Here is a 25,348-nt window from a genome sequence, read left to right as displayed (position 1 = left end):
TAAGAGCATTTAAAGAGACATTGAACTATAGCTAATGATTTGTGTTAGCTGGCTTTGTCTTTTAGAAATTAGCTATTTTCAATGGAAAAACATAAATGGCATCAACCCCCTGGAAGAGCATTGTTTGTAAACATCCATTTCTAAATTAAGTCATCTTTTATTGAGCTGTGATCTGAAAAGGATTAATAACCACGTTCTAAATATGGCCTTGTTGCAATTCTACCAGCTCAATTGGCATGTTTACAGTAAAACGCAATTGTTACATATCTCCCAGGCTTTAAATTTGTATGCCACATTAGGGAAGCAGTTTCTAAACCATACAGCACTGACAAAAATGACAGAATAATGCATTTCCAGAGAATATGAGATCTGTCCTGAAATGTGATGAAAATGCATTACAGAAACCTGTAGTGTGGAAGGGGATCTATCTTTTAAAATCAGAATTCTATGGCTTTGTTTCTTATTATTTAGTTTGAGCTCACACAACAGAACTCTCGCATTGAAATATTTTCTCATTTTAAGGAATTAATGGCTCTCCACCAGCCCTTTAACATGTAAAATGAGTAGGTTACTTGTGTCCAGTACATCCAAAAAGAGCCAGGATAAAATAAACATAAGGAGTTGGATATCTTGGAAAAAATCTGTCATGGGTTTGGGTTAATCATCTCCAGAAGAAATTCAACTTGATGCCTGAAATGTAAGACTTCTTGGAGAAAGCAGTAAAGCCTGAGGCAGTGTTGATCTGAAGGAGTGCTCTCCATGGGTCAGAGCTGCTCTGCTGGCAGAGTGCAAACCCAGTTCACAACAGCGGTACGCTGAAAAGTTGTAAAAGACTGCAGGGGCCTTACAGTGCACGCACTCAAGCTTCAGTTACATAGTTCTAGTGGCCCAGTTTCTTATTATAAAATAAAACTAAAAAATAAAATCTGTGCCTAATTTTCCAGCCTCCTGTCCATCAGTGATAGTGTAGGATTTTTTCAGTCTTTGCAGAATGAAGCAATCCTGAAATTATGCTATATGTTTAAAAATAATTATGTAAAACATCATTTATGTGCATTTAGGTGGATTTATGCAGTGTGTTTTAGTATCTGAATATTTATAAATGATCCAGGCATTTGACATTTTTAGTGATATTCTTGTTTTTCACATTCAATTAAAAAAAAAAAAAAAGATTTCCTATTTGTCTGAAGTTTCCGAACAGGAGGTATTTGCCATAGGTACATGCCAACTTAATATTATGAATTCTTACTGTGGTGCCTATCTTTAGGGTTCCTGTGTTCACATGTTAAAGGTTTCTGACCACATATTTCACCTGCCTGTGTATTATCTCTTTGTTCATGTCTCCACTCTTTTGCAGACTGTTGTAATTTGTGGTGGCTTATTAGTGCATCAAACTTAAATGTGGTTTCTGAGCTAGAAAGAGTGTTTCTTTGTTCCAACAGGCTTCCAAAACTTGGATTTTATACAATGTGTAGGCTATCACCTGTGCTTTTGTAGCATAGTAGTTTACCACTCTTTAACCTAGAAGGAACTGCACATAAGAAAAAAAATAAGTCTTAGAGCTTTTTGCTGGTAACTACCCAATGATGACTTCAGAGGAATGAGATTTCACCCGAAACATCATCAGAGGTTGAAGACCAGTTTTTCTCATTGTTGAATAATGTAACACAATAGTTCAGATAGTTTTATTTGCACCTTCTGAGATTCTGCCTCTCTTTTTTCTTCTTTCTTTGACGTTTTATGTCCCAAAGCTAGGTAGTGTAGATATCTGCATCTCAGCCAATGTGTACGTAAATAAGTTGACTCCACGTTCACAGCTTTTAATACTACATAAGGCAATCATTTTGGATGAATAGACCCCTGAGTACCGAAGCATTTCAAATCCTTTTTCATTTGACCATTCAGTGACCTGATAACTATTTCCTGTCCCTAAGTAAGGTTGTGACCCAGGTCTTAGAGTGCAAAAGACAGATAATTTTAGCAACAACTTAAATCCAAATGCATTTGGTTGGAGGGGGTAAGGGAGAATAGGTTTGGCTAAATTCCTCTAAAATAAAGTGTTACAGCACTTGGATTTAGTACATCTAGTTAAAAGTAATTGTTGAATTTGTTGCCATCTGTTTGGATGCCTGGGGACTGTAGTCAATATTGGGGTGGTTTGTTTATTTGTTTTGCTTGTACTGAACATTACCCAATACTCTTTTTACACTTCAAAAAAACCAATTGTTAATGAAGGTCATTAAAAGTGCATTTTCAGGTATAATCCAAGATTTCCAAAGTGAGTCTTTTAAGCATCATATTGGTATGCAAATGGTATTTTAACATAGGCCAGAGAAAATGTATAGTCTGTGTCCATAAAAGTGTCATGAATCTTGCATTGCACAAATATTCATCTTGCAAAAGAATTTCCATTTGGTGTGGAGCTATGAACAAGGAGTATAATGTATTCTTAGAAATATTTTATAAGTGCAACTCTTGTTTCAGTTGGACAACATGATACATTTTAAATCACAATTAAATAAATGTTTCCTGTAGCTATACATTTTAATAGCAATGCCTCTGCATATTTTAAGTACTTTCGGAGGTGAATTAAAGGAAGGCCTTCACCCCAGCGCTTTTCATTGATTTGAAAATGTAATTGATTAAAATTGCTTATAAAAGAATTCTTTTTTTCCTATTCTGTAATGGGAACTATGATGTTACAGAGAATTAATACTATTCATGAGGTCAGAGATCTACAGCATTCCAAAAAGGCCATTTTCGTGTGTTTAATATCCAACACATAATTAAGTTTCTTTCTTTTTTATAAGTAATAATGTTTTTGAGATACATAATATATTTTGGTAAAGTACAATGTTTTTCAAGCAAAACATTAAAACAAGACTCTAAAATTGAAATCTAGATATTAAAAAAATTATGCTGCTCAATACTAACTCTTATAGCAAAGTCCTACACCTTTTACAAGTTTCATGTAATCTATAAAATAGTATGTATGGTAGACTTAGGTGATTTAGGTGATTTCACAAGGAATTGCAAGTAACTCAAATATTTTAATAAAAACGTACAATCATGCAGTGATAGCTATGTAACTTCTATGCAGTGTTATTTCTCTAATGCACAACTTCCAACTTCATAACTTTACAGTTCAATTCATACCATATACAACACAGAAACATTTTAGCAGTTGTTTGAAATTCGTGGGTTTATGCTGTTTTGATGTATGCACTGCAGGTATTTTATCTGTCTTACGTGTATGAAAAAGGTAGAAATACTGAATTTTCCATATATGTAAATATATATATATATACGTCTTTTCCTCATACTCCTAAGAAAGGCTGTATACAGAGGTATGATTTTTCAATAAAATTTAATTTACATGACATTCTAGAATAGGTCTTCCTTTGCAGGTTTATTGTCAGGTTAACTAAACCAACATGGTTATAATTTCATTAATTGCTGCATTTGTAGAATCTTGTAAATAACCGAGGTAGTGAGATGCAGAAATCCAAGTAGCCAGACAAAAGAAGAACTTCATTTCACTTTCACAATCATCATTAAACAAGCAGATTATTAATAACTTTATTTTTTTAGTGGTTTTTAAATGTATCGGGCTTACTAAGAAAGTGACTGTGGAAAGTAATTTCCCTAAAGCTCCTGTGTGCTTATTTTATCCTAATATGAAGCAAGCCTAGTAATTTTCCGTTTATGAAGAGACCAGGGATATCTCTTTTCAAAGATAGAATTTAACTTTTAAAAAGGGGGAATTTAAGCACTACCATGTATTTCAAAGTTAAATTTACTGAGAATTTGCTTTAGTAGCTGTTGTATATTTTGTAATTGAGAAATTAGTAGTGAATGTAAAAAGAAAGGAAGCTATGTGCTACTTAGGCAGAAAGTTCTGATTTAACCTACCAATGACCTGGCTTTGTTTGTTCAGATGACAGTTCTAAAAGTGTGCAGAGAATATTCCCTTTTAATACAGTTATTTGCCGCGAGCCGTGACCTCACTGCCTGTCAGGGAGCAGGTCTGAATTGGCCCTTTCTCTGATATCGTGACATTGCTTCTGTTGCCTCGATTGTGACCTCTGATTGCATGATACCCCTGAGAGTTCAATTTAATAAGCGTGACTCCTGACTCTTAGCCAGGTCTGCCTTCTTAGGTTTTGTCAGACTCTACTTGTAGTCTGGTCTACATATGCTAAAAGAGGGCATGGGCTGTCATCATACCATGTGAGTTGTGTGCACTGTATTCAAAATTCTCTTTCAAACATCTCTCATTTATTGCAAATGGAAGTATTTATAAAAGCTAACTGGGAATAAATTTTAAAAGTTGCTTCTTCAACAGTTATGGCTGCTTGGGATTTTTGGGTTTTATACCTTCATACAAATAGTTACTAATATTTCACTATATTACTAAGCAAGCGAGTTATCCGTGCATCATACAAATTCCTTACTTTGAAATTTATTTCCCCTATGAGAGTGTTGTATATTTCTATGACTTCCCATCAGCAATATGTTTGTTCATTATAGAAATAGTAGGGGCAAATCCCCTTTTTTCACTGTATAATTAATACGGTTGCACAAGGAGACAGTACTGATGAGCACCCAGAGCACTGTGAGATGTATTTATTCAGGAACAGGCAGGTGAAAGCTGAAGAATCTGTTTGGAATCCAGGAGAAGGTGAGTAGAATTAAGACTTTTTAAATATCATTGAAAATCAGATATCTTGGTTTCAGTGACTATTTTACTACATCATTGCATTCTTTTCTCCTGTTTTCCTCCTCTTCTAGCCAGAATCCTGAAGGAGAATCTGTTCAGAGACCTGGCTGCCTTGAGGATGATGATGCTATTCAGACATTTCTCCAGTTTTAGTGTCCCTTGATGCATTCACTGAACCAGAATATGAAGTTCAAAGATTTGAGAGAGTTTCAAGAACCGTGGTACAAGTTACAGACCAGTTTCTATATTTACTTACACACATTTTTTCTGTTTGCATTGCAGATACATATACCTTTTTCTAGCCTCTGTATCTCTAACATACTGCTTCTAATAAATGTATTTAGCTTTTCAGAAAAGCAGAAAAATCTTGCTGAATGAAATAATGCTTTTTGCTCACTTTTGTAGTTAAATTAAAAAAAAATCTGTAACTGTTACCATTTAATATTTCTCTATTTCTTCAACTGTTTTACAGAATTCTGTTTGCCTTTTCACTCAGATTACTTTGTGTTAAAATTGTTATATCGTGTATGAAAAGCAAATTATATCTTTCTTATAAAACAAGTTCTCTGATATACAGCAAAAAGCGGGTATTTTCTCATTACATTCAAACTTGGCAATGAAATGGTGTTCATTCTTCCTCATGACAGTGACTGTTACAGTGGAAGTAAAATCTTGGTTTGGCCAGTTAAATCATACTTAATTCATATACCAAAAAAATCATATTTCATCATATTCAAATTCCCATGTAAATTAATACAATTTTAATAGCCTAATTTACTCTATAAGGTTGTAAAACTCATAAAGCAATTGCCTGTTCCCGTCTTCTGGAATAAATAGTATAAGATGAGCTATTGAAATCCCTTAATCTCAAGTGGGAATTTGCTTACCTAATTGGAATTTTTGGGATTTCACTGCTTTTTGGATCAGACCTTAGGGCTCTGTAAATTCCTGTGCTATTTGCAGGAGCTTAGATAACTGGGTGCAAACAGGCAAGTTAAGAATGAATAATTGTTTTACCTGTTGTTAGGCAACAGGTAAAATAAACTATACTTTTAAGTTAATTAGTGATGGCTGTCTTTAAAGCTATTGCAAATATAAACAGAATGCGTGAGGCAAATTCACCTATTCAGAATCATCATGGTATTTAACTTATTCCCTCCTTTTCAAACAAATTTTCAAACAAATACACACATAGAAATATATATGTAGGATAGTGAGTTGGAGAGCTTCAAAGCAAATTTAGCTTTAGTAAAAAGAAACTAATTTAAACACACGTACTCTAAGAATAAAATATTTACAACCAAGCTTAAAGAAGATTCAGTTATGTTCAGTAATTGAACTGGGGTTTTGTTTTGTTTATTTTGTCATTAAAAAAAGAATTTAAATCAAGTCTAAATAAAATTTTGTAGAAGAACAGGAGGAGTCAAAGCTAATTTATTCCTTTTTCAGCTCTGATTTCTTCATTCGGTGAGGTAAATCATTCAAACCTTCTCTGCATGGATAGAAAAAAATCTGTGCTATTGTAACTATAACTGATCCAAAATCAATTTAATTTAGTCAGTTCAGTTCCCCTGGGGTGAATACTCTCGTATATGTGTTGGTTTCCCTAAAATTATATACTGTGTTTCAATTATTGCATTTTTCATGTGTTTACAAGCTGAAAATTTCAGTCCAATTAGTCAAGAAATGTATAAAAATACTAAACTTTTAGAGCCATATGAATTAAGCCATAATTAAGAATTAACCTGGGGCAACTTACAGGCAAATTGTGGTTTTGTTTTGCTTTTTTTACCTGTCCTTCTTTACAAAAGGAATTCCCTTTTTTTAATAGATCTATAAGAGACTGGAATTTCATATTGTTTATTTTCTTCCATGATGTTTCAACCAATTTAAGTATAACTTAATAAGAGAATTAGTATTTTATGTCTATATTTATTTATAGTCACTCATAAGTTTAGTATTTATGGTTATTTTTGAGTTGGATATAAATATATAAGAATTGTACATGCTTGGGGATTAACTCACTTTAGATGTAGAGTCTTAAGAAAAAGAACCATGTCTATCTGAGACTTTTTTTCCATTGAATTCAATGAGCATTAAATCAACCCTTGTTTATACAATGTTTGGCATAATGACAGGCCTGATCTTCAGTGGTACTTCTGGGTTTTACTATAAAGTAAATTAAGCAGCAGCCGTGCACTTAGTCTGTGTAGACTTTCTGTGTATATTTGACAATGTAGAGTAGTTCTGCTGTTATGCATTACTGCACTGACAAAGCTGTGAATTGTTGTCACAGTACCTTCATCAAATACCAACAGGTATTTCAAGTCAGCATCAGAAAGCAAGCCAGAAGAAGTTTCACCCACACAAAATAGAACACTTTTAAATTGAAAAATATATGTATAGATAATAGGTAGAACAGATAACCAATTCATAGGTATTCATAACTGAACTATGTAATGACATTAATAGAATAATTTCATTATTTCACTTTCAGCGTTACTCTGCATTGATAAGTACCAATCACATATGGTACTCCTGTACATCACGTGTATTGATGAACATAAGTTCTTAAAAACAAGTTCATATATTATTCAGATAACTATCTCAAGAGTACACATAATAAAGACTTTTTAATGTACATTTCCAAGCCGTGATACAAAATTACGTATTTTAATTACTTGTTCATAAAAGTTATGAGACAATTATTAATGTAGTAGAAGTCAGCTTTACTAACTTCATGCGTCTCCTGAGTAATGTGGGTTTTTTATTATTATTGTTTTTTTAATACTTGGCATATGTGTCTTCTTGTCACATAGTGACCTCAAATTGTTATTTTGAACAAATCCTTTGTTGGGTTTGGATTTTTTGATTCTTTTCTTGTATTTTTAAGTCCTTCACTACAAAAAAACCCTACCTTAATGGCTGTCACACTCAATAAAATTTCTTGTATTTTGTATTTTTTGCCCTTTTGATAGGGGACAACATAGTAGTTAAAGCTCCTGCGCTCTTACAAAATGTTCCTTTGTATTTGTTTTTTAGAGAATTCCTTTGGAAGATCTGATGTCTTAAGTCATTTTGCTCGGTTTATTGAATTTAGAGAAAGGTATTCCTCTGTCTTGGACTCCATACGAAGTGATAATCTTTTCTTGCTTGGAAATGCTGTTTCATTACTGAGCAACTAAACACTCGTGTTGAAGTTCTTGATTGTTTCTGTCAGTTAATCTTAAGAACTGGAATGTACAGAAATAAAATCTATCAAAAGACCCTGTAAAAAATAATTTTTGTTATGTATCTTCTAATTTTCTCCTGAGCAATATCAAATCCATTCCTCTTTTCAGTAGAAAATGTCCATCATTAGGGGGTTTATTAATTCACAAAGATTGTGAGAAAAACTAGAGATGGGGTCTCTACTAGGCAGATTTAGGGGATGAGACAGAAATTATGTGAGAGTGAAGCAGTAAGAATAAACAAAATAGGTTCAGTCTACTTCCATATTATTTATTGCTTACATTTAGTAGTGGATAACTAAGCATGGAAACATTGGAGGTTAACATTTCAAAATTTTTTTTTACTCCTTGATTTCTTTGGTTCTTCAAGGGTCTTGACTATGCAAAGATCTCTGCGTAACTCTTGGCTATACTCCGGATTTACTTCTCAACAGCACTGTTGATGAAATTTTTCCATGCTGGGTGGCTGAAGCAGGTAGTATATAGACAACTGAACATCCTGTTCATAGACTCAGAAAAGAATAAAGTGAAAGTACAGCATAGTACTGCAAGGCTTTATAAGCACTTTTTGAACTTGTAAAAGCCTGAGTAGGTCTTGAAGAGTGCTGATTGCAGGAAGGAGTAGTTTACATCAGGAACTCATCTTTTTGTGCATGTGGATAGAATATCATCCCTGTAGTTTCTCCATTTTTGTCGAGCTAGGATTTGGTCTTGGATTTTTCCTGTTTTTTAAGAAATAAACAACTTAGTTTTTCAAACGTGAAGCTATTTCATCTTATTTCCCAACCTGTACATAAAACAAGCCTGCCCTTGGGTGGCTGGGCTGAGAAATCTTAGTCTGTTCTTTCTAGTTGTAATGCAACTTTTATATATTTAACTTTTGGGAACCTGAGGAAGCCGTGTGTGTGCGTATGCGTATTGTGTGGGTGTGTCTCTGTGTGTGTGTCTGTGGGCATAGGTAGATGCTGAGATACTAAAATTTCCTTTATATATAATCTTCATCCTATCTATTGTCGCTTGTTTTACATTTATTCCTGAATAAAAAACAATATAGATACTAAAATTTCCTTTATATATAATCTTCATCCTATCTATTGTCGCTTGTTTTACATTTATTCCTGAATAAAAAACAATATATCTACACTTTCACCACAGCATTAATGCAATATGAAAATTTCTGGCTATCCTAATAGTAATGTTGTTTATTATGCTATCACCACAATGTGAGAGTCCGGTGTACTGGGGTTGAAGAGTTTGATGTTTGGATGCTTTCAATACTTGCTTAGTACAAACAAAAATACCCAGATCAGCTGATACATTTCAACTGAGCGGAGTCAGTGACTATATAGCATTTAATGAAAAATTTAATAAATGCAAAATCATAGACTCAGTCACCAGAGCTTGATAGTTGCATTTCCAAACTTGGAAGGTTTCAAAGAAATTATAATCTTAACATTTCCAAATGTTTGCGCAGTTTGTTCACCTGCTTTTTCTTCTGCTTTTCTATAGCAAAAAATTCACATGGCCTTTATCATTCATTGAGGTTAAAATAAATAACCATAACTATATGTTTAATTCCAACGTTAAATGATGCTGTAAAATTCTGAAGAAATAAACCAATTTTGCTGAATATTTCCTTGATAGGAATGTGTTTGAGCAGTAGTCTACATAAGTGTAAATGTAATGCTCTAAATGGTAAAAAATTAGCCAGTTTTACCAAATGGCATAGTATTCTTTTGTTTTACGGATTTTTTTTTTTAAGGAATAGTTCTTTATTTGGTGGACAAGGGACTCTCATAAAATTTATTAGAGAGCGTAGACCTGTATTAAACCAGTGCACTGTTCCTTTATTTTTTTTTCTCCCATCTCTGATTTATTTTTAATTGGCCCAGGCAACGAATTCTTACATTATTATTGTTATTAGGCCTCCACTATTCAATCCCTATATCCTTCCCAAAAAAGATATTCAAATTCTTATCCCAGGATTCACTGCCCGAATCAGATCAGAACAGTCATAAACTAGCAAAAACTTAAATCAGTATTTGCATCTGTGTCGGCTTCCTGTACACACCTCAAGTGCAATATTTCTTTAGATTTATAGATCAACTCAGAAAGGTGTTGTATGTCTTAGGAAATATCATGATATGAAACTGGTATTGTTATGAAGAAAATTATAGAAGATAAATGAGAAATCGTGTTTAATGTGAATGGAGGAGTACAGAAAGTGGTGACAGCCCATAAAACTTGTGAAAGTTGGATAAATTGGAAGGAACGGTGTTTAATGCTGCGTTGAAGTCAGTACTAGGAAAGTGGAGCTTGTAAAGCAATTCAAAGGAAAATGTACCATGCTCACAGGAAGAGTAAAAGAAATAAGCAATTTAATATAGAGTAGTAGTTTGCAATATGTTTGTATGATGAGAGGTTTGCAGTGAAAGAGATTCAATAATCAGGAAATACTGGGAGACCTTCATCAACATTATTGTGATATGAATAGAGAGAAATAACATTGAATGAGGTGTCTTAAAAGTACACCATTGAAGGTTAAGTAAGACTTGGATTTGCCTCAATGTGGGGAAAGGAACATATTGAGCATAACCAATGAGCTAGGGAGAAATACCAATTATACTGATAAATAGTCGTGGTGGTGTGTTCTGCAGAGGCAGGAACAAGTAGCAAAATAGAAAAGAATGTGTGGGAAGGCCCAAGTATGAAATCCTGTTTTCCTTGAATTCAGAAGCTGAAATTTGTACAGTTTCAGTGGTTTAGGAATCTCAATGAAAGGGTTCAGCTTTTACATAATCTAATAATAAGACATCAAAGAGATAACGCAGAAAGCACAGGCTGAAATGTGGCAACCACTGAAGCGGGATGAACTAAGTTGGTGAAGCTTTATTACTGGTGTTAATCACCCAGAAACAGAGCACAGTGTAAAAGACAGCAAAAAATAGAAATGAAAACAGGGAGAAAAAGGACAGCCAAAATAAAGACTATGGTCTTAACTGAGAGTGTGGTGAATACCTGGGTTCAGTGCAGGAAGAATGAGTGTGAGGGTGAGGTCAAGAACAGTCATGTGTTAAAAAGGAGATGATTACAATAGCAGATGAAGAGATTAGGGAAGAGAAGGAGTTTTGCAGATGGAATAGTAATATAGTAGACCTTATTTATAGTCTGAAAAAAATCTGGTAAAAAGAGAAAAAGGGCACAAGTTTTAGAAAAAAATTCAATTTTTTTTTTTTCACAAATTGCTTTTATAATTTTTTGAAAGATGTGCTCTTGTGTGTTGATCAACATTCCCATGTTCAGAAGTCCTTGTGATGTAATTGATAATGCGTTTTTAAGCATCAAGAAATTTTGCACATCATAAACCTGATGTGGTTTTCTTCTGAAAAAGTTCTGTTTCATCTTTTATTCAGCTGTGAATTCAGTCAGACATTGCTATCAATACTTTTATTTCGTTCATTCTGGTCCTAGAGGTGGAAGTTGATTTAGTCAAAAGTTACTCAGATGAAAAAGTAACATCTAAAATGAACTAAATCTGTACAGTACAGCTATGTCACAAACAAGTTTCTGCGTTTTTAAGGTAGAAATGTACGTGTCTCACTATCTGTAAATTCCAGATGTGAGTTGTAGATAAACAAATATTATCTGGAGATACTATAACCGTAAGTGAAAAGAACTCTTTATCAATTACTGCCACGTGATACTACCCACTGTCAGGAAGTCTTACATATTGCTAATATAAATGTATTCACTGGATACCTGTAAGCATGCTAAAGATGACTCCAAATACCATTCTTTTTCAAAAACTAGTGTTTTGGGCATGTAGTGATTGCTATGTAATGCTTAGGTATATTTAGTGACTTGTGACAAAGTAGACTTCTGACAAACGTGTGACGCTTTTTGTGGAAGAAAAGAAATTCCTTTCATTTCTCTTACATTCTGCTGTAAAATTCTGTATGGTTTTGTGGGCAGAGGTGGGGAGATTGTTGTGGTGGTTTTATTACTGTTATTTTCCTGTCTATTTCCAAATTCTCCAGTTTCTTCTCTTGGTAGCAATTTTATTGCTCCTGTTGTTTTTACTTTCTGTTCTGAGTGTATTATACAGATTGTGACAGATATAAAGCCATTTTGGTTGTTGACTCAAATATGGAGAAAATGAGATAATAAGTTGGATTTTAGGATTGGGATTTCAAGATTATTTATTAATGTGTATTATAGCATAACTTTATAGAAGACAGGACAAATTATAAAAACCCTCGCAGTGTATATGTAATTTTAATTTTCATTCAGAATAATATTTTTATAGAGTTTGTACATGCATACACAGACTCATATGCACACACCCTCATAATATATATTGCTGATAAGTAATGTATACGAGAATACTGGCAGATAAGAAAAATTTCAATGTATTAATAGCATAGACATTAATTTTATATCCAAGCTCAGCTACTTAATTCCTATATTAAGAGCACCATTTCCAGAATACATATTGAGAAAATTAACTCTGGTCACAGATTTTTTATATTAAGGAAGGAAAACTTAGAATGCTGAAGAAATTCCAAGCCATTCTTTCACATTCTAGGTCTTAGTTTTCTTAGTCTCTTACTTTATTTGAATTGTACTCTGTATGAAGCAAGTTTTAAAGTGAATTAAATCACCCTCTAAACACAAAATTTAACTGCAGAACTTTGGATACAGTGCAGACTTCTCCACATATTTCTCTGTTTCAAGAAACATATGACATATTAAAGTTAGACCTTTCATTTTCCCATCTTCAACAAAAATCACTGTGTTGAATCAGGTACCTCATCGTCTTCTTGCGCATAAATTGAAAAAGAGTTGAGTAGGTAACTGGGATTTACAACAATCAGGATCAGTGTTTCCTGGGCATAGAGTCTGAAAACTAAAATGCAGAATCTGAAAGATCACCCTGAATGTAGACATTGTGTAACCATCTTCCTTCCTTTTGTTTACTGGTTTGCTGTTAAGGTCACTTGCCCTAGCACTGGAGAACTTGGGTATGAGGTACTCCTTAGGCAGTGGGAAACATAGGTTCCATGTACTCCGTAGCCTCGTGAGATTTGAACCTCAGGCTTCTGCATGCCAAACTATTCCCTTTGGTTATGTTTCAGTCCTCTTTTTAAAGCTGACTGCTACAGCTGAGCGCACAAGATGCATCAATCTTGCAGAAAAACCTAATGGGAGGAAAATTGACTATCTAGAACTTAGGGCACTTCACCAGAAGTAGTTCACAGATTCTTAGCCCTTCTCCTTTAACTCACTTAATGGATTATCCAGAGACAGTCTATTTTAAAGTACATAAATAGCATCTATATTTTAAACTGAACATGAGTCATGCTTTCTCAGAGCATACCCAGCAAACAAATCTGACAGATGGAGGATGACATTTTTCTGGATCCCAAAGTTCAGATTCTTATGGGTTTGCATGTTGATTTGGGGACCTAGATAAGAATTTGTTATATTCCTGTAACGTTCACTTCCAAGGACATTTCAGGTGCCCAGGCTCTTCTGAATAAGTTCTCACCACTTAGATGCCCAAATTCTGTAGGAAAATAGCAGCGAAAACTGCATTAGATCTGGCCTAAGTGCACAATGTGTGTGGAAGATTAATTGGCAACACCTAAAAATCATTACTGTATTAATGCCAAATGTAAGACTATACCAATCTTAAATTATTAACGTGTGTGTCACGTAAAAAAAAAAAAAGTCAAAACGATTGAAAGCTTAGAAGTGATAATCTAATGATAGTATGGTACTTTAAATACCTCTGAGATTAATTTGGTTTCTGACGGAGTTGTGCCTTCTTTGATGTATTCCTTTTTTCTTGGGTTTAACAATTATAGGTCTGATCCATTTCAAAGATGCAGAATGCTTACAGCTCTCTGGTACTTCTGTGGAATTTGTGAGTGTTAGTACTTCTACAAAATCAGGTCCAGGTTTTTAAAAAACCCAGAGCCCTAATTTAAGAAAACTATCAAGCAAATGCATGTTAATGATACTGATACACCAGATCCTCAAACACATGATGTTCATAAGTGGAACAGAAAAGTGATAATGCTTTATTTTAATTCATAACATAGTATTTTTTCATAAGAATTTAAAAGAGAGATGTAACTATTAAAAAGTAAGAATATTGGAGATGTTCCAAGTAAGAAAATAGAATACAGTTTTCTTCAGCATTATGACAGAAATTATTGAACAGTGTCTGTCCCCTTTGAGAAAAAAAGCCGCTATTAACACTAATATGGAACAAGAATACTCTGTTTAATAGCATATATAATTTTGAGAAAAAAAAGCCCTATTGTGTGCACTTTTATTTTGGTCACTTTCTTGTTTCAATAATGTTTCAATAATTAACATGCAAAAAAAAAACAAACCCAAAGAAATTAAAAATAAAATAAAATTTTATAAATAAAATATAAATAAAATTCAGTCAAAAATTCAAACTGCAACTAAGGCAAATTGTTAACAATCATTTTGGAAAAATAACTTGACAAGTTAAAAGTATTCATTTTTTTTTAAGTTTTATCATAGCTTATTGTATGTGCATCTTCTTTTGACCATCACTGACACAGACTCAGACATGAACTTCTAATACTGGTTTTAAATCCCTACATTGATTTCCCTTTTAATGGAGGAAAAGATAACAAACTTTTTAGTAAATGCATAAATAATACTGATCCTTTTAATAGGAAGAAGTAATTCTTCTTAGAAAGATGGTAATACTGGACTGGTAATACTTAATTCTGTAAATACAGATAAGAAAAAACTTTAAGGAAATTTCCTGGGGAATTATTCCTCACTGGAGAACATATGCAGAAGGTTCTTACAAAGTCGTTCAGAATGTTTCTTACTCCTGTTATAAATTAACATCTTCTTCATCTGAAGATACATAAGGGTACTGGTGTAGTTGCAGACTTGGAACCTATAAATTTTCAAAATATAAAGGTCAGAAAACCGTACTGCTGAACCAGGAATAGGGGAAGGCAATATCATAAGCATAGAAAAGAAGAAATGGCACTCACTTTAATCAAGGAAAGTGATGAACTCTGTAATTAGGATTCTATATTTTATTGTTCAGCACTGATTAAGCAGTTCACTGGTTGACCTTTTTAGTCAGCCCCCACCACCTCATTTGGGTAAATACAGTGACTGTCCATCCAAGCTTTTTCTTTTGTGTCTTCCTAAGGAGGTAAATGAGAGTTGTTTAAATCAACTGAGGATAAATTTTTCTGCCTAAATTGTAGTCTGTGAGTCACTAGTAAGACATATATGACTTCATATTCTGGGCTAGGGCTGAGCCTAATTTTAATAGGCTAATTATGGGTGTGGCAATTGAGCATGTTCTGCCGAAGGAATGGATTTGGTTTGAATAGAGATTCTCTATGCCAAGATAAATGGAGAGCACAACAAAAAGACATTTAGATTTCAAGCTATGAAATAAGAAGATATGATACATGATATTCCCTTAGAGCTGAAAGGTGAAATCAGTGAGCTCACTGCAAAGCCAGGTAAAATGCAAGTAAGGAACTACATTTTGCAGCTTATGCAAAGTAAATGATAATTTTTACAGAAGGATAAGTTTAAAAATATACTACAGGTAATGTAGCAAGTCTCTTAAAAGGTGAGTTGATGAACAGCCTGTAACTTCAGTTTATGTTGTCAAAACATGAATGAAAACTAAGGCTTAAAATAAGTATGAGTATGAGGAAACCTTTCACCTCAATGGCAGTTCTGACATCCTCCTCCCTCCTTTACAGTTATTGATAGTTAAATATTGCCATAGTGGGCAAATGGACTTGATACAAAGTGAGATGACTTGCGTTTGTTGCTGGTTCAAGTGCAAAACCTGCAATTTACTAAGCAACTTCTAGTAACTGCTGAATTCACCTATCACCGAAAGGAAAAAAATCTTTGAAAGGAAAAAAGGAATAATCACCAAGAGGGAGGATAACTCTCTGTCATCTGAAATGACATTAAAGAAAAAAAAAAAACTTTTGTACAAAAAAAAAAAGGTTTCTGATGTCTCATAAAAGTGCCGAGTTGAAGGTGCCAAAAGACATAACCTAGAAAGTTGACGTATAAGGACAGAAAATAAGAAGATACTCTAATACAGGAATGTACCCATGCAACAATGATGCTTTCTCTGCAGATTCTTCCAATTCTGCCATCCTCTTCCTTATGCTTCAAAATATATCTGGTATTCACCAGACCGGTCCCAAAAACTGAAGGATCTCCAGAATTGTACAGCTTTTTTTTCATAATGTTGCTATTTTATTCTCTGTTGTTGGGTGTCTCTTGTGATCCAAAAGTATGTAGTAATTTGTGAAAAAATAATTTAATTTATGTATACAATTACTTTGAAATCCGATATCAGAAAGTGACATTAAAGTGTCTTAATAAATCATATCAGTAAAAGATATAGCAGAGGAATAAGATTGCCATGTGTCCACTCTTGTATATGATGGTGATTTTTTTTACCTCTTAGATTGGTAAATAGAATTATAAATATACATAAATGTATATTTTTAAGCATAGAGGTAGCACAGTAAGCAACATTCGCAGATGCTATGACAAGCAATTTATGTATAATATGTATTTCCATATATATTTCAGAAGAAAGGAGAATCTTATTTCCTGATAAAAATAAATGTATTCAGAAGGCCAATATTTAATCCCAAAAGATAAAATAAACCATAACATTCAAAATTAAATTGAAAGTATTTCTTAAATATATCTGAAGAGATTCAAGTTAGTTGGACTGTGCAAGAAAAGGAAGTAATTGCTTTTTTTCTTTTGTAAAAGGCAATATACTCAAAGTTTTTCTGGGGAAACTTAAAAAAAAAATTATATTTTAAAATAATAATGAAAGACAGGAGTATCTTTTTTCCTCTCCAGGTAAAAAAGAAGAATTTTCTCAGCTGGATACTACTTTTGATGAGAAATTACAAAGGAGAAAAGACTTTAAATACCAATGGCTTCATACACATCTTTTGGATTATGAAGCAGCCAGTTCCAAAAATATGAAGTGGTGAGGTCATTGCCTTTAAATTAGATTTCTTTTTATTTTAAATTTATCTTGTAAAGTGAAACCTAGGTTAATAGTTCTAAAACAAACATGATTTTGTAGCTAGCAGACAATACACCGTATTTCCGGATACCAAGCATGGTACCTTTTAGAATTGGTTTAATAGTCATTGTACAGATACTTCTTCCACAGTGATAATGAAATGATACACAGTGCAGAACCTTATGGTAACTATCTACATACCTTTATGTATGTGTTTTTTATAATGCAGTGTGTTTTATATTGTAAAGAGTATAGAAAAAAGCGCTTATTCATCATATATTGTATAATTTTATTGGTATATATTATGGTTTTATGTAATTAAATTAACTGTAACATTACCTATATTGCTAGATTTGATTAAGGAAGTAAACCCCCCATTTTTTAACTAGGTAGTATGTATTTATATTTTGTCTTCAAAACATAAACCCAACTTTTACTTCTTCACAGTATACTTTAGTACAATGTTGTAAACATGTTCCTTCTATACTTAATTTTGGTTGTTAAACAGGTAAAATATCAATACAGTTAAAGAAAAGGTTAATCTCATTCCCTAAATTGACATGAAGACATAGTAAGTATATTTTGGTCATAAATTCAATACAAACCATTGATATGTTAGTGAAGTCATTAGTAGACACAATGCCAAGCACCTCTAATAAAACCAAACAAGGTGTCAGTGGGCAAGCAATGGATTTAGTGTAAGCATTTTAACTTTATTTTCATTAAAAATGTATTTAATTTGTAATGAAATGGAGTGCATATTGTTATGTTTTGTGTGGAAAAATATTCCACGTTTCTAAATTGTATCAATGACTGTAGGAAGTATACGCAGTACATATTCCTTAGTCATGCTCCATAATAGTGAAACACTCCCAAGCGTTTGTTTAAGATAACTGTCATGACTTTTAATTTGAACGAAAACACTGGAACAGAACATGTAATGGTGTTTGAAAGTAAGATGACATGGAAATTTGTAAAAGAATTTTTTTAAATGTTATTATGTTACCTCTGCAGGTGTGTGCTATGCACTAGTACTTGTGATGACATTTTTTAAGATTATGATACCATTTTTGAATGTGGCTAGAGTCTCACTGATCTCCATTCAAACATAACTGGTAGACTGTGTAGAACAGCTGATACATTTATGTAACTGAGAACAATTTTATTCCTACGTAGAGCAATGTAACAACTGATTTGGCTATAATTTATATCAGTACATGCAAAAATTCATGCATGGTTGCATTTATTGACATTTATATTTTTAAGTTAGTATTCTATCATAGGAATAAACAATATTAGTTGTTAATAATTTATTGATTTTAGTGTTAAGTACAAATAGTTTAATATTAATTACTCTGATTCTTTAACATTATCAATTAATATTAATTACTCCAAGACATCTTGACCATGGAATTATTTAAAATAGTATCATTTCTACTTAAGCAGGAGTGCTTCCAGGAAAAGATTCTGTCCAGATATTTTAGTGAACCCAGTACAGTGGGATTTATTGAAATTTCTGTTCTACATTTTTCTCAGCTGTCGTTTTTTGCCTGAGTTAGATCCCACCATACGTGACAGTAGACGAGTACAACTTGTGGTAAGAACTTGTTTCCTTGTGGGATTTTGCAGAATTTAGCTATGCCTTGATGGTGTTTTCAAATGCATACTTGGTGTAAAAACAACCAGGAGAATTTTTTTGCTTGAATATAATTCTTTAACGTTGTCCCTATTTGGCAATCAAGTCGCCCATTGATGGAGATCAGAAGAAGATGTTTGAGCACAAGAAGCCATGTGTGTACATGGGGTTCTAGTTTCATAATCGGATACTGGTTTTGTTTTTTAAGACATCAAATGCTACTGTGTGTTTTTTAAAGCTTCTAAATCAACCTTTTCAAAAATGTTTAAAAAAATTAAATACGGGTCAGCACTAATTACATTATTGACTGAAAACATGTATTCTCATAAATCAGACAAGTTTAAATGTTCTTATATTCTGTAAGTCACATACCTGAATCTTTCTAGTATGCCCACAGTGTCATTTATTAAAAGACAGTAAATTGGACTAGCATAGTCCATTATTAAAAACAGTGTATAAAATCAGATTTATTTCTACGATTTCTTTTCTATAGGTTTTGCATCATAAAATGCCCCCTACTCTTTTCAAGATTCTTTCTCTTCTTTGCAGCATTTAAAAAAAAATATGTATTTTCTGAAATGGGTAGTTCTTTAGGTTGGCAGGAGGGGGAATATGAGCAATTTAAAAACCTGAAGATTTACAAATTGAAAAGACTCAGTGTCAGAGATGATACCCAAAAGTTCCTTTGATAGCAAGCAATATTATGATGCCTACAGGCCAATTTATAATATATATACACCTATATACACACAGATACCCACCTTGTTGATATAATTTTGTGGGGGTAAAAAAATGGGACACAAACTTACAAACTATACGGAATTAGCGTCTTATATTCATATACATAATGTAAAATGTTTCCAAGTTAGGTGATGTGTCATATGCCTCATTCTGTACTCTGAGCAATCTTGGCCCTTTCTAACCTCTGTCTTCCTTAGCTTCGCCACCTATGCAATATGCATGTTTTGGAACGCTTCCATAAACTTCTAAAATTCACTGTTGAAAAAATGCTTTAAAGACTTAGATTTTGCTATTACTATTTTCTTTAAATCAGATTTTGTGTCCAATTTTGGTGGCTGAAATCATGAACCAGGCGACCGCTGTGATGGGGTTTGGTTGTAGTTATTTGTTAGGTAAAGTCTGAAACAGTAATTGCTCTAATCATAATCTAATAATGTTATCTAAATTGCACGTTATGTAATTATCGGTAAGCATATGTGCGCAAAGGTAGATTGTATCTTATTTACAGTAAGCAGTTGTGTCCACAAAATACTGCTGCAATCCCACAACAGCATTATGTGGTATGCCCACATAACTGGCAATGTTACGGGATTGTCACAGCCTGTGCCGCATAATTACATAGCTGTTCCACATGAATGAAATACAGTGAAAAATGCAACAGGAGGTCAAAAAATAGAAAAAGGAATAAAATGTATCTCTAATGCAGAAAGCATTACTATACAGGCAATGAAATAATGATGTGGTTTGTACATGTAGACAGCTGGAGAATTATGGTTTTAAAATTTATATGGGTTCTCTTAACATTTATAGGTTGAAATGTGAAATGTGAACATACTCCTAATGCTTTTGCACAGTAACTCAGTTAAAAGCTATGAAATCATGACAAAAATGAAGTTAACACTTAGCTGCAATCATTATCAAAAAGTAGGAAAAGTTCTGTTAAACTGAAAGAAAGAGGAAAATATGCATTTTTTTTTTTAAAAAAGAAATGTATTTAGATGAGGAAAGCATTCCTGGGCATTTCCAGTAGTTTATTCATATGTCATATGCTCGATCATAAAGTTTGCTGGTGTGTAATAGGATGCCTAACTGGTATATGTTAGATAAGCCTGCATTCTGAAGGTACTAGATTAATGTAATTTTTGAACTGATATTTGTGCACATTCCAAGAATTTAAGACATTCTTTCTTATGGAAACAAAATGGTATTTCAATGGTTGCATATTAACAATAAAGTCTTAGCCCTTCTCATTGGGGAATAAACCTTATTATGTTAATCTTGATCATTTTGATGGTTTTGCTTACTACTACTACTATATAAGTGCTTAGGAAGGCACGCTGACTCACAGTTTAAACTGGGCACTTGAAATGAATATGATTTTGCTGAATGTCAAGGAGGAGAGACTTCCTGATTCATCTTTGTGTGTCATTTAAGTTACTTATACAGTTAACCACTTGACTGTTAATCAGTATCTCCAAATCATTAAGATATAACTTGAATTTAAAAGCAATTTTTACCTCAGAAGATTACACAATATCTCGATAATTTAACATAGGAAAAGACAAATATTCAGATGCAGAGCTGTATTCAAGGCAAAGATTCCTCCTCATTGAAATAAATTTCCAATTAACTAGGAAAAAAAAAGGTTTGTAGTAATAAAGCTAAGGGCAAAAAGTCTGAAGAGTTAAATATGGTGATCACTACAGATGGAAGTCCAATACTGCACTCTGTGAGAAAGTGTACCAGTATCTTAAATTTATTCCAAATTTTTGGCTCTAAGCTATAAATGTAAAAGGGAAGGTTTTAATTAACTTCAGAGGACTTTCAATCAGGTTCTTTACGAATCTGAAATTAAGTTTGCTCCAGTGATTAATACAACCTTAAATATTACTCTGACTGTAATTGGGTGAAAACACTTATCTTTATTTGAAAGATTGTTGAATATTGTTGTCTACAAGATGATGAAGCCTCAGGTTCTATGATGATAGGGAATGGATAATAATTCCATGGAGAGGTTAGTTGTTTGAAATATTGTGCCCTCCTGGGTCTTTGGGAATTGGGACATTTGAAAACTTCTGCTGTGTGTTGAAACAGATTAGATGGAAATAATGATCACTCCCATTGATCTGAATCTCTCTGAGCATTATTTCTACTAAGGAAAGACTTTCTATTTAAAGATTTTGAACATACGGAGCCCTCACAAGCTTAAAGCAACTGTAAATGTTAAGGCAAAAAATATAAAGAGTTGGCAGGATAAAACTGTTGCTCTTTTCAAAGTTTCTTCACACTTCTATGGAAGAGAAAATAAAATATTGATGTTAACAGCAATAATGCAGCCTGCTACCTGTGCAAAGCAAAACTTTAAAATCATGGTCATTAAATATATAAAAGGCATGCATCAGAAAACAAGGGATAAACTTTCTGTGCCGACACAAAGGGGACACAGTCACTAAGGAAGAGCATAAAATCTCTGTAGCTTTGGAGTTTTTGGTTTGAAAATGCATGAACTTTTTCATGAATTTTACATTAAACAGTGACTGGGTAAGGACAAAGAAATGAAACAGGTCTCCATTTCATCTGAGTTCTCTGAGTTAGACTGGACTACAAAGCCTGTCTGCATTGGTGCAATGCTGCTCTTGGTACAGTGAGCTGGTTTGAACAGGAAGTCTGGAGATCGTCTCTTCCAGAATAGCCTACAACTTTATAGTAACGGCATTTTCCTGAGAAAAAGGGAGCTGCAGGCTTCAACCCCTCAAGGAAGGAATTGAGACCCAGTCTCTCAATTCCTGATCGAGCGGTCTAACTACTACAATATTATGCAAAAGTTTGGTGACATTTCCACTAGCATAGTCTTTCCTTTTATGTTGTTTGAAAAATGGACAACCACTCAGTTAGACACCTAGCTTCTGAAAGGATTTGGGGTTTTTCAGCTCAGATAGAGGAATGACTTAATCTGTCTCCTGGACTCCACTTCTGAAGGTCCAGAGGCTCAAAAATTTATGTCCTTATGTTCAATACTTCCATCTGATGGGCTCTGCACTGGGGATTTGGTACATGGCCCTTCTGCACTGTCTGATTTTTCCCCGTCATTGTTGCTGGCCCTCGGTATCTAGTCAGCGGTATTGTTAGATGGCTGCTTTTGATGTTGAATAGCTTTTCATTTCAGGAGAAGGGAGTTCTTGTTGAGTAAACGTGAAGTAATTTCTGCAAAACTAACAATTGAGCATTTACAGTGTGTGATGTCTTCCAGGTCAGTATTTTTAACCTTTGCCCACATGTTCCCAAAACAAGGACCCGTTGCAAAAATGAAATACGATTTTCATTTCTATTTTGCCATATTTACGTGCAGGTAACATGCCTCATGCCAAAATGTACTACCACTGAATGTTAGAAGTTTATAATTAAGATAATATTCTAACCTAAAGTATAATTAAAATGCTGTCTGGTGGTTATGGTTAATTAGAAAAAACCTAAAAGATTAAATTACTTACTGGGCCCTTGTCTGATTGAACTGATATGTGTCCTGGATAAAACATAAATATTGCAGAAAATAATCCAATATGACATCTCTGACATTCAACTATAACTTAAATTATAGACTGGTCAGTAAATGATCTTAAGCTGTTTAAGGTTTCATCAGCCATCTGCAAGATTGATTTTCTTCAAAATTACTGTACTAAAATGTTTTCTTTTGTTGTTGCGCTGACTCAGATCACAAACCACAATTTTAAGATCGGCTCTTATTTACAAAAATGCTTTGACATAGTGCATTTGTTCAGCCTAGGCAACAATAAAGGATTGTGGTATCATTTTGAAGAAGGTTGTTTGACAGACCCTGTTTGTTTATTTGGGGTAATGTGAGCTGCATTCAGAAAATGTTATATTTTGTTTCATGATTGTGTACATTCTCTCCCACTGCTTCCAGGCAAGCTCTGTAAGCAGAGAAGACACGGATTTAGACCTTGTTTCCATGGCCAGTGGAAGTGCTTTGACTGAGAACAGAGAAAAAAATAAGCAGCCACACAGACACTCAGCAAGATCTTCAAGTAAGTTATGGGTTTTTTCAATATCAGTTTTAAAGATCACTTTAAAATGCTACGTGGAACTGAGCATGCTTGGAATCCCTAATAACACACGCTGCTTATCTTTTTGTTTCTTTCTTACCTTAAACCTTTTCATAGGCTTTCTACAGTTCTGTTAGAAAGTGCATCATTAATATCAATAGACTTTCCTCTTGTGATTTTAACCCAGGGAAAGTTCCCTTAGGCGTATGCTAGGTCTTCTGATGATCGAGTTCTTAAAAGATTTTCTTTTTCTTTCCTCTAAATTGTAAAACAGAGTGTCTTTTTTGATGTTCTCCTCTTTTGTTTTCCAAAAGAAGTTTGTAAAATATATGTTTTGTTAACTGAATGCCGGAACACATATCCTTGTCAAGCGACAGATTTCTGTCACGTTGATTACCAATTATGCTGTAGTATATGCATCCTAATGAACTTAGTATAGCTCAATGGCAGAGGATACTTTTAAAGCCTTACATTTTTACCACTCTAATATCATACAAATAAACAAAAGAATCTATATATAGAAAAAATGAAAAAAATAATACTTGAGAGTCATAAAATGGTAAAATGTTATGTTTTGTGTTTTATTTTGTGTAATATAAATGAAGAAAATGTTATCATATTTCTAATTATGATATACTATATTTCGTCATTTGTGTACAATGTCTTTTTCAAACAAAAAAACCTCCAAACCCCAAAACTGTATGTTAGAGAAAATATAAGCAGTATTAAATAACTTTGGCAAAATTATTGAAATTCCAAAAAAAATGTTTAAGTAGTGAAGTTTCTTGAAATGCTTTATGTCAAAATAGAAATCAGGTTATTTCATACATTATATGTAATTGCTGAATTTGCTTTTTTTATTATATTTTCATATGTGCTCTGACTTTTGACTTTCAATGAAAAACAAATTACAATTCAAGGAAAATGTATAAAAAAACTTCATATATCTATTTTTCTGACATACTCTGTAAAGGCTTTGGAATAAAGATTTATTTAAGTTATATTAGTCCACCACAGGCAAAAAAAAACAGTGACTACAATTTGTCCGTGGTTACTCACTGGATTTACATTCCTAAAATTAGATTAGATAGAATTTATCATCCTAGCCTATGTTAATTGCATCCTTGGAGAAAGAATATGATTCTTTCTGCCTGCCTGCCATCTTAGAAAAGAATGAATTATGTCCTGAGTTTTCCTTTTTCTCTCCATTGGCTAGTGATGAGGCCCTACCATTTAAATTAGGTGAGATTCCTAACTGATAAGATCCTTAGTCTAGGTGAGACAAGTCTAAGCTACTGATGTCAATGGCAAAATTATCATTATATTCATATATTCAGAGTAGAATGTATGCATATCTTGCATAATTGAGTTAAATGGTATACACTATATTCATATTAATGAATAACTGCTGTTACAACCTACACTATACCTCCATCCAGAAAAATAAATAAGAATAAGCTCTTTTGACAAAGATAGGCATGTAGAACTTGCCTATGTTAGGAGCTTGGGAACAGTAAAGAAAAAAAGTATCATTGTATTATACCTCCAGAAAGAAGAAACTAGGAAAGAACCAGGAAAGAACAACTGGCAGAGTGATCAGTGTGAGAGACAGAGAGATGTATTTATGAAAATACATATGTATTTTCATAAAATACACATCTACTACAGCACAATTACATATTCATTCTCCTTTCAGTAGTCCAGGCACTAAGGGAAAAAAGGCCCAGGTCTTACATCTTTCTACATATACATTTCTGTACGTGCATCTGTGTAAGTTTTTTCATCATGGATGTGAGAAATTACACAGCAATGATACATTAATTATAATGCATATTATATATAAACTAGACATTACTATTATAT

At 33.3% G+C, this 25,348-nt stretch overlaps 1 protein-coding gene across 1 annotated transcript in view; it reads left to right on the top strand.

The window, feature by feature from the left end:
* Positions 1-25,348, top strand: part of LRRIQ1 (leucine rich repeats and IQ motif containing 1) — a 116,088-nt gene that overhangs the window by 78,710 nt on the left and 12,030 nt on the right. Inside the window, exons 24-26 of the mRNA XM_054219113.1 lie at positions 16,873-17,005; positions 18,581-18,641; positions 23,347-23,467. Coding sequence (XP_054075088.1) covers positions 16,873-17,005; positions 18,581-18,641; positions 23,347-23,467 — 315 coding nt within the window. The remainder of the gene's footprint in view (positions 1-16,872; positions 17,006-18,580; positions 18,642-23,346; positions 23,468-25,348) is intronic.

The sequence above is a fragment of the Rissa tridactyla genome, chromosome 1 (genome assembly GCF_028500815.1).
Source record: "Rissa tridactyla isolate bRisTri1 chromosome 1, bRisTri1.patW.cur.20221130, whole genome shotgun sequence".
NCBI lineage: Eukaryota > Metazoa > Chordata > Aves > Charadriiformes > Laridae > Rissa > Rissa tridactyla.
This window is presented reverse-complemented; position numbering and strand designations above follow the sequence as displayed.